The 17312-nt window shown below is 40.2% G+C and overlaps 1 protein-coding gene across 1 annotated transcript in view; it reads left to right on the top strand.

The window, feature by feature from the left end:
- The window catches only part of LOC125349936 (aldehyde oxidase 2), an 81858-nt gene extending 65746 nt beyond the window's left edge, over positions 1–16112 (top strand). Inside the window, exons 32-36 of the mRNA XM_048344201.1 lie at positions 2479–2544; positions 2656–2844; positions 4014–4181; positions 11759–11834; positions 15499–16112. Coding sequence (XP_048200158.1) covers positions 2479–2544; positions 2656–2844; positions 4014–4181; positions 11759–11812 — 477 coding nt within the window. The 3' untranslated portion in view covers positions 11813–11834; positions 15499–16112. The remainder of the gene's footprint in view (positions 1–2478; positions 2545–2655; positions 2845–4013; positions 4182–11758; positions 11835–15498) is intronic.
- Positions 16113–17312: the final 1200 nt, after the last annotated feature.

Here is a 17312-nt window from a genome sequence, read left to right as displayed (position 1 = left end):
ACCCGAAGGGTACTACTGACCTGTAAAGAAATAGATTTGGGAAGAATAATAAAAGTTACTTTTTGTGCTTGTTATTTGAGCATCCAAGAAAGCAATAATCAGAGTCAGAGTCACATTTAACCCAAAGGTAACAACTTACATCGTAAAAGATAAATCCATGAATATACCCCAGATACCATTCTGGGAACAGAGATCACCGAAGTCCTAACTAAAATATAGCACAACCAACATATACTAAATTGCTAGCAAAGTTATGAGATGCACCAATGATACATTTGAACTCCACATATAAATTAATGTTATCTTTAGTCCCCTTGTCTCCCTTAAATAAGAACCGTCAATTTGTGCATAAGGCTTTACAAATACTAACACGTAAATCATATCAAAGCCCTTTTTATTGTCCATGGTGGTTAACTTTCCTATCAGTTAAATATTACATGAGTAAGATATTTGAAGTTAACACTGAGTAGAGGGACCTGTGCAAAACAATCACTCTCTCATCTCATTGAGATTTCTCCCTAGGATACATTAGATCATTTGAGGAGACAAGTTCATAGCAGATTGCTCATGTAATCATTTTAGAACTTTGTTTTCGGGGCTGGGAATATGGCCTAGTGGTAAGAGTGTTCGCCTCATATACATGAAGCCCTTGGTTCGATTCCCCAGCACCACATATATAGAAAACGGCCAGAAGTGGCGCTATGGCTCAAGTAGCAGAGTGCTAGCCTTGAACAAAAAGAAGCCAGGGACAGTGCCCAGGCCCTGAGTTCAAGCCCCAGGACTGGCAAAAAAAAAAAAAGAACTTTATTTTCTAGTATTTGTGATACCATGGCACACATAGATAAAGATACAGAATAGTATGGCAGAAGACCAGCCTGCAGGCCCTGTCCCAATCCTCTTTAAAGCTCAGGTGTCTCGGTCCCTGCACACTTAGAACCAGTTTCAGGCTCTTCTCCATACAGGAAGCTGTGATCACCATGACAGTTCTGTTGCCAGACTTAGCAAACAAAAGTCCAGGCTGACAGGGTACCTTTGAATTTCAGATAAACAACATTGGAAACATACTTATCTGTCAATTCTATCTTAAGGCCTGGGAATAAATCCCTAAAGAAACAAATAGCAAGGGAAAGGTCTCTTCCAGAATTTACAGTGATACCACAAAAGTTCAAATTTGATTTAGATTTAGATGAAAGGTTCAGTCATTTCTGTATAACTTTAGTTAGAAAACAATTTATTCTTTGAATAGGCAAATTTCTTTTAATTAAAGAGAAGTCAGAGAAACTGAATATGGCTGAATTGGGCCAGTTAGATGACATGTTACTGCTGTTCACTGAGGTTTGAAGAACTAAATCACTCCATACTAAGGCACAACTGTCGTATCTTTGCACTGTTCAGAATCCATGAAGCAAAACATACCAAGTTCCCATAATAAAAGGAAATTGAAGACCCACACGGAACTGGCAGTAATCTTTTTTTTTTTTTTTTTCATCAGTTGTGAGGCTTGATCTCAGGATCTGGGCACTGTCTCTGAGTTTTATTGCTCAAGGCTGAGTTATACTACTTTGTGCCACTTCTAGTTTTCTGGTGTTTGATTGGAAATAATAGTCTCACAGACTTTCCTGCCCAAGCCAGTATCCAACCATGATCCTCAAATCTCAGCCTTCTGAATGGACAAGGATTACAGATGTGAGCCACGGAACTTGGGTAATCTCCCTTCTTATCCAAACAGGTCTCAGTGCCTGAGGCCAAGGGAATTTAAAAAGTGAATTGCCAAATTTAAAAAGCTGCTAGAAACAATGAGCCCAGATATTGAGTTTAAACTGAGAATGATATTACCAGAATAAACTCTGGGGAAATTGGGGGCAGAAAGAAACCCCAGAGATAATCCATAGGAGCTCTCTTGTTCCCTAACAACCTAAATGCACATACCTTGTGCCAACATGGAAATGTCAGGTTATTGTGTCAAGAAGGAAGTAGATTAGTAAAGTCAAATTTGATCTCAGCATTGGCCCTTGATAAGTCCCAAGTTCTTGCAAATCCCTACACTCTCACACAGCACTCTGTCCTTATGGTTTCCTCAATAAAATGGCAACAATGTCACCTGTATTAACCTGTCCTGAAGACTAAAGGAGCTCAGAACTTAGAGCAAGGAAGCTAGGTTGAGAATTGGATACACAACCAGGCTCAATTATTTGTCTGGTGACTCACATACACACCCACATACTGTGGACTTTGAAGTCACCTAGTAGGAATCAAAACTGTGAATTGCAAAGATCATCCAGTGTCATGGATATTCGTGACACTCAAGTCAAAGAGTTCAGCAGATGTTTTACCAGTTCTTATGTTGCTAGGGCATAGTCCAGTATTAAATCACCAAGCAAGACTTGTTCTGGAATATCTAGAGATTCTTTGAATATGCCTTAAGAGAGTATTTGTTGAGTCACGTTTTTATGGAGAGGTTATTTTTATTTTGTGCAGAAAATCAGAACAGACATCGTCATGGATGCATGTTGCAGTCTAAATCCGGCCATTGACATTGGGCAGGTAGGTGCTGGTCTATGGAGTGGATGCCCCTTCCTAAGAGTGGTTGCAGTGTAGGTAAAGTTCTTCTTTAAAGAATATAATATCACAAAGCTTGCCCTTGTCCCTTTTCAGATAGAAGGTTCATTTATTCAGGGCATGGGCCTTTATACCACAGAAGAGCTGCACTATTCCCCAGAGGGTGTCCTGTACTCTAGGAGCCCAGATGAGTATAAAATTCCAACCATCACTGATGTCCCTGAGCAGTTCAACGTCTCCTTGTTGCCATCATCTCAAACTCCACTAACCATTTACTCATCCAAGGTAAGTACCAACCCTGCCACTATGTATGCTGCCACGGACCGGGTAGTGTGAATAGTAGAAGACCATAGACAAATTTAAAAAAAGAAAAATAAGCCAGGCATCAGTACCTCATGCCTGTAATACTATCAACTCAGGAAGCTGAGACCTGAGGATTTCAGTTCAAAGACAGCTCAAGGAAGGAAAATCCACGAGAGACTTATATCCAATTAGCCAGCAAAAAGATCGAAGTGGAGCTGTGGCTCAAATGATAGAGTGGTAACCTGAAGCAAAAAAGCTCAGGGATAGAGGCCAGGCCCTGAGTTCAATCCCTAGGACTGGCTAGATAAATAGACGGATACACACATACATACATACATATATATATACATACATACATACATACATACATACATACATACATACATACATGTGATTATTCATACCAAACCACCTGAAGACAAATCACATAGGTAACACTAAGATTCACCAAAGATAAATGAGCCATGCAATGACAATCATAGATCAAAGTGGGTTTTTTTTGCATTGTTGTTTTTGTTGTTGTTGTTTGTTTGTTTTTGCCAGTCCTGGGCCTTGGACTCAGGGCCTGAGCACTCACTGTCCCAGGCTTCTTTTTGCTCAAGGCTAGCACTCTGCCACTTGAGCCACAGCGCCACTTCTGGCCACTTTCTATATATGTGGTGCTGGGGAATGGAACCCAGGGCTTCATGTATATGAGGCAAGCACTCTTGCCACTAGGCCATATTCCCAGCCCAGATCAAAGATTTTATTAAGCTGGGCACACTACTTGAGCCTTAGCACCACTTCTACATATTGGATTTTTGTTTGTTTTTGTTTTGGTCAGTCCTGGGCCTTGGACTCAGCGCCTGAGCACTGTCCCTGGCTTCTTTTTGCTCAAGGCTAGCACTCTGCCACTTGAGCCACAGCACCACTTCTGGCCATTTTCTGTATATGTGGTGCTGTGGAATCGAACCCAGGGCTTCATGTATAGGATGCAAGCACTCTTGCCGCTAGGCCATATTCCCAGCCCTACATATTGGATTTTTAAGAGTACCCTAACTTTATGCAGTCAACAAACAGTAATTGTGAACCAATTATGCCAAATGTTGAGGATACAATAGTCCTTTTGTAGTCTATGTAGAAATGGCTAGAACAAACACACTTTCTTTCAGGGCCTTGGAGAGTCTGGAATGTTCCTGGGGTCATCTGTGTTCTTTGCCATTGGTGATGCTGTTGCAGCGGCCCGCAGACAAAGAGACATAACTGCAGACTTCACAGTCAAGAGCCCAGCCACACCAGAGCGGGTTCGAATGGCCTGCACAGACTGGTTCACAGAAATGGTATGGAATTACTATTTCCCTACAAGGTGACTTTTCTGTTTTTTGTTTCTCAGACCTCTTGGGTGAGTTTATGATTTAATCTGTATCTAATTATAGAATTACACTAATCAGTCAGGCTGATCAAATTTTAAAGGGATAAAATCTCACAACTATACCTTGTATAGATGCAGTAGTTGTAACTTTTTAAAAAGCATTTCCCCATATGCTATTTAATTTGACCATCTCAGTTGTTTTAAAGTAGAAGAATGTATTCAAGCTTTAAAAATTAATAGACAAGGGGCTGGGACTATAGCCTAGTGATAAAGTACTCGCCGTGTATACATGAAGCCCTAGGTTCGATACCTCAGCACCACATACATAGAAAAAGCTGGAAGTGGCACTGTAGCTCAAGTGGTAGAGTGCTAGCCTTGAGCAAAAAGAAGCCAGGGACAGTGCTCAGGCCCTGAGTTCAAGCCCCAGGACTGGTAAAAAAAAATTTAATAGACAAACTAGACAAGGTGCTATACACCTGTAAGCCCAGAACTAGAGAGATAGAAAGAGAATGGAGAGTTCTAAACCAACTTGAGCAACACAGCACAAGAACTTGCATAAAATAAATAAATAGGAACAAGTTATTGATTTTCCCAATCTGCCGAAAATATTTGTACCCCAAAGGAAAAACAAACATAGAATACAAGCCGCATATTAAGCAAGTATTTTTAGTAATGTCTCTTTGCCTGTTCCCTATGCAAACAATCGAGTCTGCCCATCATTGAGGAACACTGTGTCATTAGCAAGCCCTCCTTTCCTTCTGCAGTGCATTTCACAGTTATCAGTTCTCAGGAGATAGCATTGGAAAGTATCTTTCCAGACCATCCATGGCAATCCCAAACCTGCTGGCTAGTAAGCATCACTGGAGAGGTCATTGAGGCCATGCTTTGCTAATTTTCTAAACATCTTAATTGAAATAAGCGCAACTAGGCTGGATATGGTAGCTCATACCTATAATCCTAGCTATTGGGGAAAAGGACATGAGAAGAACCGCAGCCAACCCTGGGCAAAAAAAAATCTTAAGAACACATATCAACAAATATACAGCTGGGCATAGCAGTAGTTGCCAGACATCTCATCTATGCAGGAAGCATATATGAGAAGATCACATTCCAGGACTACAAGACCCTGTTTTTAAAATAACTAAAACAGTTAGGTGCCAGTGGCTCATACCTGTAATCTTAGCTACTCAGGAGGCTGAGACCTGAGGGTTGCAGTTTAAAGCTATCCCAGGCAGGAAAGCCCTGGAGAGTTTTATCTGCAATTAGTCACCAGAAAACTGGAAGTGATACTGTGACTCAAAGTGGCAGAGCACTAACCTTGACCAAAAGAGCTTAGGGACAATGCCCAGACCTGGAGTTCAAGCCCCATGACCGATAACAACAAATAAATAAATAAGAGCTGGAGGTGTAGCTCAAGTGGTAAAAATACATGACCTGGCAAGCATTAAGCCCTAAGATCAAATCCCCATCAGGTGTGCCAATAATAATAACAATGACAATAATATTACTACTAGCATCTCACATTGACTGAATACGTATTGAATATTTTAACATATTTCCCATTAGTCATTACCACAACTCTATCAGATAATTCTTGTTTTTGTTATTTTAATATTGGGGAAACTGAAATGTATTAGCTTGCCCAAGATCACATAGCTAGCAAGTAAGCTAAAATTCAAATCCAGGCTGGTAGACTCCAGTCCAGTACATTGCCTCTAAGAGAGGAAAGAATAAACTTTCTGTCCCCTAAAAGGAAATGTATGTTTTCCAATTTATATTAAAAAAAAAAAAAACCTCAAATACTTAAAAAGTGGTTTGAAACAGCAAGCCAGAGAGACAAAAGAATAATATAGAAATTATGCTGAAGGGAAGGTATCATAACTACTCATTTCCTTTCCCATAATCTACTTCTCTTTTTCCTCTGTAAATCTAACTCAGCAACATTGCTTGTAGTCCTATTACACCAATCATTCAGCACTTTCCCTTTAAGTCTTCTGCCGCTTATCAGATTTCACTTATGTAATGACAAACAGCTTTGAATTTAAATATATGATGATTCAGGGCTGAGGGTGCAGCTCAGTGGTAGAATAGTTGTTTAGAATATGCAGTCCTGAGTTGCTTCCCAGCATGGAGGGTGGGGGTGGGGAGGAAACAAAGAGAATATGTCATACACATTGGCACTCAGTGTTGACCTTTTTGTTGTTGTTGCTTGTAGGGCTTGAAATCAGGTCCTGGGCACTGTCCCTGAGCCTCTTTGTGCTCAAAGCTAGCACTCTACCACTTGAGCCACAGTGCCACTTCCAGGTTTTGAGTGGTTAATTGAAGATAAGAGTCTCACGGGGACTTTTCTGCTTGGGTGGGCTATGAACCTTGATTCTCAAATCTCAGCCTCCTGAGTAGCTAGGATTGCAGACATGAGCCACTGGTGCCTGGCTAATGCTGTCTTTTTTAAATTAATATTGTTGCTAACATATATTTGTTGTACATGGGATAAGGGGTTTCTTTGTGATATTTCCATATGTGTTACTAAAATTTGAAGTTATAGTGATTATACCTAACCCCCATCACTCTCCCTCATCTCCCTCCTCCTCCCTTCTCAAAATTTCAAGAAATTTCTTATTCTATTTCTATATATTCATATAAAGTACTTTGAGCATATTCACCTCTCCATTTGACCTCCCCACCTCTCCCTGCTACCCACCCCCAACACAGCCTGTTTGGCTTTCTCCTTATTCATTCTTTTTAGTGTGTATTAATTGTATCAAGTGTCTCACCATGCTATTTCTCATATACATATATTGTATCTTAATCAGAAACACATAGATACTCGAGATTTTATCTTGAATTGTTATTAAAATATAATTTGACTGTGACAAGAAAGGAAAGAGGAGAAATTGGTAATGGTTTTCTATCTTGTTGACACAAGAAGAATGAGAATAATTATATTCCTTCTACAAGCCAGTGTTATCTCCTCTTGGCCTTTTATCTCAATGAACAGAAGTTTGTTAACATGCATAATACTGTAATTTAGATCTGAGGCATTCCCCAAAGTCCCAGGTGTGAAAGACATGCTCTTCAGCTCAGTGCCATTGGGAAGTGGTAGAACCTTTAGGAGACATATCCTAATGGAAGGTCTTGAGATCATTGGAGACATTGACACTAGAAGGGGTAATAATTCCCCAGCTCCTTCCTTTCCCTTTCTCTCGTGTTCTGGCAAGAGATAAGAACTGAGCTCTGCCAAGCACTGATGTGGTACCTTTGCTAGAGGTGCAAAAGAAACAGGAACCTCCAGTGATTACAGACAAAATTCTCCAAAGTTTTGAGCCCAAATAATTTTTTCCTTTATACATTGGAAATATATATATATGTATATATATATGTATATATATATATAATTTGACCAGGCATCAATGACTCATGCCTACCTATAATCTTTTTTTTGTAATAACAAAGGAATTGTTTACTTTTTTCATCATGAATGCTTCAAAGATAGATATGCGTAACCTGACTTAAACATCATACAACATATATGTACCAAGACATCACATTACCTCGTTAACATACCTATAATCTTTTTTTTTTTTTTTGCCAGTCCTGGGGCTTGGACTCAGGGCCTGAGCACTGTCCCTGGCTTCTCTTTTGCTCAAGGTTAGCACTCTGCCACTTGAGCCACAGCGCCACTTCTGGCCATTTTCTGTATATGTGGTGCTGGGGAATTGAACCGAGGGCCTCGTGTATGTGAGGCAAACACGCTTGCCACTAGGCCATATCCCCAGCCCCCATACCTATAATCTTAACTACTCTGGAGGCTGAAATGTGAGGATCAAGGGCAGACTGGTCAAGGAAAGGCTGGTACTGGCACAAAGCAAAGGAAAACAAAACAACAACCAATTTATATATATACAATATAATGTATGTAATACAATGTTTATATATTCGTTGTGATATTTAAATATGTGTGTTTAATTTATGTTTATTATCTATACTTTCATATATGTACATATATTGTATATTATTGTATTATATGATTTATCTATTATATATTACACATATATTATGTATTTTATGTTATTTTATAGCATATTATGTATACTACATGTTATATTGTTATATAGGTGTGTGTGTATGTGTATACATATATTTGTGTCTCTTTCTCTGGGCATCCTACTACTTTAGCCTTACCACCAACTGTAGATCTAGTTCTTAAATGGTAGTAAAACTCTCAGTACTTTCCCCTTGGAATTAAATAATACATGTGAAAATACTGCCTAAGTTATGATTCACTCTGTCAATATAAGAGTTAAGATTTTCCCTAAATCACTATAACTCTTAATGACCTTCTTCAAAACACGCCTCTCCCACAAAGCTGGAAAAGTACTTCCACATTAAGTCAAGCTGACCTGCTAAGGGCAGAACAAATAACAACTCATAACTAAAACCCACATTTCATGGGTAAATTTGACTCCCACAAAAAGCAAGGGTTGATGCAAAAACATAGGGCAATTTTGTTACCCAAAAAAATCTATTTGAACAAGAATTTATTATACATTATATTATGTATTATTTATGCATTTGAATTTCATCAATCTGATATCTGAGTTGTTGACTGATTCTTTTTGGTGCCAGTCCTGGGGCTTGAACTCAGGATTTGGGTGCCATCCTTGAACTTTTTCACTCAAGGCTAGTGCTCTACCACTTGAGCTACAGTTAGTTCCACTCCAACTTTTTGGTGGTTAGATAGTCTCAAGAACTTTCCTGCCCAGGCTGGGCTTGAGCCAAGATCCTCACATCTCAGCCTTAGCACCTAATTTGACTGGTAATTTTACAAAAATGGGTCCTCTCTCATGGGGTTAATTTCTAGGGAAACATTGTTGCTGGAGAAGATTTCTGGTCTAAGCCCAACAAAGCAAACTAGCTTAGACAGACATGGTCAGAAACATCATTGCTATGCCATTTCCTATTTTGGTTGTGAGAGAGAAGAAAAAAAAATTTTTTCTCTCTCTTTTTGGTGATAGGGCTTAACCTCTGGGCCTGGGCCCTGTCCCTGAGCTTTTTCTGCTCAAGGCTAGCGCTCTACCACTTTGAGCCACAGTGCCACCTCTGGTTTTCTGGTGGTTAATTAGAGATAAGATTGTCATTGTTTTTCCTGACAGGGCTGGCTTTGAATCACCATCCTCAGATCTCAGCCTCCTGAGCATCTAGGATTACAGGAGTGAACTACCGATGCCAGCAAAAATGCCTTTCTTGGAAATTGTACTTTGTGCAATTATTTGTAACTCACAAACAGAAAGTCAATTTCCCTTAAAGATATACAAAAAGAAATATAATTACATAATTAGCACAGTCAAAGTGTGAGTGTTTCGCCTTAGAAACAATGACTGTAGTGTGTGTGTGTGTGTGTGTGTGTTTGTGTGTGTGTAATCTTCAGGATTCAGAGGCATGAAGGATTTCCCAGCCTTCAAAGTGAGTAAATTACTGCCTCACACTACTTGACAGTAAGACAAATAAAAACAAAAATCTCTCTTGTCTTGTTATCACTAATAGATAAAAAACAAATTTGTTGAAGGACTAAAGGATGTAGACATGTGGAGCTTGGAAGTTCAAGGACAGGAAAAAGAAAAGTGTGGTATAGGAGGGCTGCCATAGTAGAGGGTCATGGAAAGCCAATGAGGAAGTTGTTTCTATCTCTTGAAAGTTAAATCAAACACCTGAGCTTAAAAACAAGTTTGCAAACAGGTTTGTCTCCCAGGAGTTCAGCAGCCTTCTACCAATGCTGACTCATAAGGAATCCTCTCAGCTTCCACCTGGGGCTATGCGAAGTCCATCTGAAGCCTCCTGTTAAAACCATGGGAAAAGGCCTTTCATTGCTACATTAGTCTTCCCAGATGGCTGGGTCTGGCTTATTCCTGCTAGTCTCCAGTCTGGCTTTGTTGCTGAAGACCTTCATCATCCCCTATCAACCCTACCACTATCTCCATTCACCACCAATTCTCCTGCTTTTACAGCACTTGCTCCGGCCATCTCCATGTCCCATTTCCCCCTGCTTCTCTTGTGGTTCCAGATGTCCAAAAATTCAGTGAGAGTTAGCAGCACTAAAGGTGCCACTGACTAGTTCAGTAAAGGGAGCCCATCCTCTCAGATGATGGGAGAAAGGCACATGAGCACATCACATTGTTCAGGAAGTAGATCCTGATTTACATACATGGAGCATCTGTTTCACCCCACAAATACTAGTCTGCATGAGGAATGCTTGACTCCCATCCTACACACAGCTTAGGATTTCTCTAAAATGGAGAGACCTGCTACTAGTCCTATAAGGCTAGTTTCCTGTGGTTCATATCCCACAATGCATAGAAACATACAGTCTCCAGAGTGTTAAGCTAACATTTCAGCCAGATAATTGGTAGGGCTTTAGACTAAGCATGGCAAGCCTCAGGTAAGTAGGTTCTCTGAGGCATAACACAGAAGTAGATGGTAGTACTCAGGACAATCCTCCTCAGAGTGCCTGCCTCTTACTTAGCAGCATTAATCGGAGCAGAAATCACATCCATCTACTATTAGTTTGGTTTCGGTTTGGTTTTGTTTGGCTTGGTTTTGAGACGAGCTTGCTTTGTAACCCAGACTGGCCTCAAACTTATGATCCTCTAGGCTTAGCCTCTGAAGTGCTATGGTCACAGTTGTGTGCCACACATCCAGCTAGCTTGCTTTTGTTTTTGTTGTTTGTCTCTTTCTATTTTATTTATTTATTTTGTCAGTCGTGGAGCTTGAACTCAGGGCCTAGGCTCTGTCCCTGAGCCTCTCTGTGCTAAAGGCTAGCGATATACCACTTGAGCCACAGTGCCATTTCCAGCTTATTCTGTTTATGAGGTACTGAGGAATCGAATCCAGAGCTTCATGCATGCTAGGCAAGCACTCTACCACAAAGCCACATTCCCAGCCCTCTATTTTTATTTTAGCCCACTGTCTTTCAAGAGTTATCATTTGAAGCCAGGCACCAGTGGCTCACACCTATTTTTCCGGCTACTCAAGATGCTGAGATTTAGAGGATCACAGTTTGAAGCCACCTGGGGCAGAAAAATTCGCTAAGACTTATCTCTAAAATAACCACCAAAAAGCTGGGCTAGAGGCATAGCTTAAGTGCCAGCTGAGCCAGCAAGTGACACAAGACCCGAAGTTTGAACTTAGGGTCTCTGGTACTGAAAAAAAAAAAAAAAAAATCTCATTGAAAAAAAAAAATGTCATTGGTTCTGGGAGTGTGGTTTAGCAAGAATGTTTACCTAGCATGTATGAAGCCCTGGGTCCGATTCCTCATCACCACATAAATAGTGGCGCTGTGACTCAAGGGGTAGAGTGCTAGCCTTGAGCAAAAAGAAACCAGGGATAGTGCTCAGGCCCTGAGTTCAAACCTCAGGACTGGCAACAAGTAAAAAATAAAATAAAAAGAATGTTACGATCTCATTCATTGGGGAATTTTTCAAAACTCTAAAGACTTGATATAATTTTCCTGGCATTGGTATTAAGTGTTTGATTTGCTTTCTTCCTTAGATTCCAAGAGATGACCCTAAGACATTTAAGCCTTGGTCTATACCCATAGCATAACCCTGCTGTCATTTCTTAAAAGGTAAGGCCAGTAAGTTAAAAGCTAATGCCTCAGAGGGAGAGGGGAAGGGAAGGGTCGAAGGTCAGCCAATCCATGGTTTTCAGTATGTATTCCATGGAACTCTAGAATTGCCCAATGATCAAATCAATATTTTATCCAACATTTCAAGTTTTTCCAGAATAACAGTGGAAAATGGGTGATAGAGCCAACATTGCCATGTTTTTTTCTCTTAAAATAAAATAAATCAGAAGGTAGTAAAGTACTTGTTTGAGAATTCCTTGCAACTTGAATGCACAACAACAAATTGAAAACGATTGTTTTCTGAATTTATGTTGGGAGAGTTATCTATTTTGTATTCCATCATATTCAACTGCTTTAGTTTTGTGCTGATATCTGACACAAACTTCAAAACACACTGAAGGCTTTGGGGAGGGCCACAGGGACTCCCTGATAAGAACAAATACATTGTCATTTGTTAGAAAATCAAGTGTCTGCTTTTCTACACACTTAGTAACACCAGAAAAGCTGAATTCATCCTGGGAGAATGAGTAGTTTTTCATTAACATTGAATATCCTAAGTAAGTATCTAAAGTAACCATTAATATTAATACTTATATATGTGTTTAATTTTGTGTGTTATCATGAAAATCTTGTATTGATATTTTACTAAGTAATTAATGAATATTTGCTTTTTTTAATATCTTTTTGAGGGTACTAGGTTTTGAATTCAGGGCCTTGTACTTGCTAGGCAGATTCTTTAACTCATCTACAGCTCATTTGTTGCTTCTTTACAACAAAAAAACAAAATAGGTAGCACTCAAAATTATACCTTACATTTTTGCAAAAGAGAAATTTAAAAACAAACACTGAAGGCTGGAGGTCTAAGCTAAAGAATAGCTTGTTGGCAAGTTTAAGACCCTGAGTTCAAACTCCAGTACTGAACCCCCATAAAAAAGACACACACACACACACACACACACACACACACACACACACACATAGAGGATATAGGAAGAAATAGTCCAATCTTTAATCATTCTCTCTATGTACTTTTCTTTTGTTGTTGTTGTTGTTATTTGTAGGACTTGAACTCAGTGCCTAGGTCCTGTCCCTGAACTCTTTTGCTCAAGTCTAGCACTCTATCACTTTGAGCCACACCCCCACGTCTGGTTTTCTGGTGGTTAATTGGAGATAAGATTCTCATGGACTTTCCTACCTGGGCTGGCTTTAAATCTCAGCCTCCTGAGCAGCTAAGATTACAGGCAAGAGCCAATAGCAGCAGGCTTCTGTCTGCTTGTCTAAGTATTAAGATTAAATGTAATATGCTGACACATCAGCTCTAATTTCTGCATAAGACAAAGCATATAAATAAGTAGCATAATGCATGACACCACATCTCGATAAGAGTAGTAGAGCCAGGCAAGATCTCAAGTGGTAGAGAATTAACCTCGAACACAAAAGCTCAGGGACAGCTGAGTGCTTGTGGCTCATACCTGTAACCCTAGTTACTCAGGACGCTGAAATCTGAGGATCACAGTTCGAAGCCAGCCCAGGCAGGAAAGTCAACTCTAATCTCCAATTAATCACAGAAAAGGCTGGGAGTGGCTCTATAGCTCAAGTGGTAGAGCGATAGCCTTGAGCAAAAGGAGCTTTAAGAACAGCACCAGGCCCAGGCCCAGCAAAATAAAAATAGAGTAGCTGGGGGGACTGAGAATATGGCCTAGTGGCAAGAGTGCTTGCCTTGTATACATGAAGCCCTGGGTTCGATTCCCCAGCACCACATATATAGAAAATGGCCAGAAGTGACGCTGTGGCTCAAGTGGCAGAGTGCTAGCCTTGAGCAAAAAGAAGCCAGAGACAGTGCTCAGGCCCTGAGTCCAAGGCCCAGGACTGGCAAAAAAAAAAAAAAAAAATAGAGTAGCAGCAACAAATACATGCGCAGGTATGCTAAATGCTAAATTATGATAAATTAGAAACTACCAATAAATGAACTAGTTCACCAAAGTTTTGTGTAGTCTTTAAAATCAGATTATCCTTAAATTGGAGATATAACTCAATGATACCATATTTGTCTAGCATAATATCTTAAATTCAATTCTCAACACTATGAGAGACTCAGAAAGAAACAGACAAACAGATGAGAGGAAAAAGGAAGAGAAACTTGCTATTTTACTGCTTACAATGATTACTTTATGTCAGAATTTTCTTCATTGCATGCAATCAAAACAAAATTAAGGGCTGGCTTAGTGGTAAAGTGCTCACCTTGCCTGCACCACATAAACAGAAAAGGCCAGAAGTGGAGCTGTGATTCAAGTAGCAGAGTGCTAGCCTTGAGCGAAAAGGAAGCCAGGAACAGTGCTCAGGCCCTGAGTCCAAGCCCCAGGACTGGCAAAAAAAAAAAAAAATTTAAGAGCCAGGAACTAGAGGCTGATTCCTATAATTCTAACCACTCATGACACTGAGATCTGAGGATCATAGTCCAAAACTAGTCCAGGCAGAAACATCTGTGAGACTCTTTATCTCCAATTTGCCAGCAAAAAGCTCAAAGTGGTGGGCTGGGAATATGGCCTAGTGGTAAAGTACTTGCCTCACATACATGAATCCCTGGGTTCGATTCCTCAGCACCACATATATAAAAAAGCCAGACGTGGCACTGAGGCTCAAGGGGTAGAGTGCCAGCCTTGAGCAAAAAGAAGCCAGGGGCTGTGCTCAATCCCTGAGTTCAAGCCCCAGGACTGGCCAAAAACCAAAAGCTCAAAGTGAAGGGGTGGTTTACATAGTAATGCACCAGTCTTGAACATAAAAGCCAAGTAAGAGCTCCAGGCTCTGAGTTCAAGCCCCAGTATCAGCACACAAAAAAAGATACAGGGCCTAGGAATATGGCTTAGCAGTAGAGTGCTTGCCTTGCATGCATGAAGCCCTGAGTTTGATTCCTCAGTACCACATAAGCAGAAAAAGCTGGAAATGGCACTATAGCTCAAGTGGTAGAGTGTTAGCCTTGAGTAAAAAGAAGCCAAGTACAGTGTTCAGGCCCTGAGTTCAAGCCCCAGGACTGGCAAAAAAAAAAGAATAAAGAATACAAATTTTGAGTCTGTGACTATCATATTTAGTCTAAAGTTTCAACTTTTTTAATTACTCAAAATAGCATAATTAATCTCATATTTGTATTATAATCAAATGATAACACTTGACTTTATAGATTAAATTTATAGAACACTAAATCATATGCATATGTGTGTCCTATAACTTTTTTTTTTTTTTTTTTTTTTGGCCAGTCTTGGGTCTTGGACTCAGGGCCTGAGCACTGTCCCTGGCTTCTTTTTGCTCAAGGCTAGCGCTCTGCCAACTTGAGCCACAGCGCCACTTCTGGCCATTTTCTATATATGTGGTGCTGGGGAATCGAACCCAGGGCTTCATGTATACGAGGCGAGCACTCTTGCCACTAGGCCATATTCCCAGCTCCTATAACATTTTAATCCTCTGCTAATTTTTTAAAAGTCTGATCTGATCTAGCTTCTTATTTTATAAATAAAGACACACAGGCCAAGGTAAAATAATGACCCCAATAACTGCAAAGTTTAGCAATCCAATTTCCAACTATTTATTGTTCTTCTCCAAACATAAAACTTGAAGGATTTATACACTTTGTTTTATGACTGTTCTCTCTTCTTTTTTTTTTTTCCAGATATTTCACTGTTGCAAGAGGAAAAACAGCTTGCTAATTCTAGTTAGATTCTAGACTGGTAATTCTGGACACATTATCCTAGTTGTATTACATTAGCAAAAATGAATCATGACAAATTATATACTTGGACTCAGCCTAGAACCACCAAACATTGCAATACCTAAAGCAAGCATCTATAATGCTGATTTGTTTTGAAAATATCATGTGAATGTTGTATCAAAGGCTCATACAGGTCATGATCATTGAATGAAAGATGTTTCCTAGAAGATTAATATACAATGACTTTTCCCCATGACATATTTGATCAGATACCCACAGAGCAGCAACACCATAAGAGTTCTGCAAGTTTTTCTTCTGTTTTCACTGAGGACTGGGAACAGAGTCTGGATATGTATATTTGACAGCAAAGGTGTGCTATTTACCTCATGTACATGGACTATGTGACTGCTCAACATTTCTTTGGAATATGGAGCGGGGAGGGAACAGTGTAAAACATTATCACAAAATGCTTTGGTTTAATTTTTTTTGATTTGTGGATAAAAAAACATAATTTGCTAACCGAGTTAGCAAATTATACTACATGACTCAGTTTCCTGCACACTGAAGTAAGAAACCCAGAGCTGTGAGCCATAAATTGTAATCACCCCTATAATTGTGATAGAAAAGATACACAGGGGTTGGAGGTATTTCTCAGGGGTGGAGGGTTTGCATGGTATACTCTTGGTGCTAACTTCCACCTCACACAGTAACTAACTAGCTTGCTAGCCAGCTACTTAATTCACTTATTAAAAAATAAATAAAAACCCATGGGATCTAACAAATTCCATTCATCCAAGTTTCAGGGGCATACAAATTAGGCCTCATTTAACCAGATAATCAGGGAGAAACTGACACTCATTCCACAAGCCAGAATTCACAGGACCAGATCTTAGTGCAGCCATGGTGTGCGGGAGCGGGTGGAGGCAGCTGCAGGTCACTGGAGGCAGCTGCAGGTCACTGGAGGCCATGCACACATTGGCTTGAGGGAACTAGGGCACAGCTAGCTGTCCTAGGGCTTAGCTGCTGACTTTGGAGGTTCCCTGGGCCACAGGAACCCAAGGGAGGAAGCAAGACTGGAACACAAAGAGAAAGGAGCCAGAGGGGTGGGGCCAGAGGCTGGAGGAAAATGATGCAAGACACATGGGCAAAAGAACATTGTGAGAGTGGTTGGGGTGAAATAACTTGAAAGTGATTATTTTCTTTAATTGTAAAGCTCTTTTGAAAATAAAATCTTTATCTGTGTCATCTAATCAAAATGTGAAGAATACGGGGCAGAGGTGGCTCAAGGGATACAGAGCTTGCCTAGCAGGTGCGGGTCTCTGAATTTAATCTACAGTTTGGGGAAATAGAAAATAAAAAGCTAAAGAATCTGAGGTTTTGTTTTCATTTGTGTTAGCATTTCCCTAGCCTCAGGTCCTCAGCTCCTCCCATAGCCCCCAGATCCACCCAAACCTAATGAGCCACTCCTACTCACTACCTAACCATTTCCCCTTTATCCCCAAAGAGAGAAGCTGCCACCTGGATAAGGTGCAGGCCCCATGTAGCTCCCTCGCCCGTGGGAACTATGGCCCCACTAATAAACCTCCTTATGAACCTTTTCTCCTGTCTGTGATTATCTCCGCATGGTCCTCTGGGATGGCCCGGACCTATGCTTTCAATTTGCATCAACCTAAATGATGAAAAATAGGTGATTTTGTTGCTAAGTTTGTTCTGTTAGGCTAGTAATGATGCTTACTGGGAATTTATTTTCTTTGGCATGGGTGAATACTGCTAAG

Source organism: Perognathus longimembris, chromosome 4 (genome assembly GCF_023159225.1).
Source record: "Perognathus longimembris pacificus isolate PPM17 chromosome 4, ASM2315922v1, whole genome shotgun sequence".
Classification (NCBI taxonomy): domain Eukaryota; kingdom Metazoa; phylum Chordata; class Mammalia; order Rodentia; family Heteromyidae; genus Perognathus; species Perognathus longimembris.
This window is presented reverse-complemented; position numbering and strand designations above follow the sequence as displayed.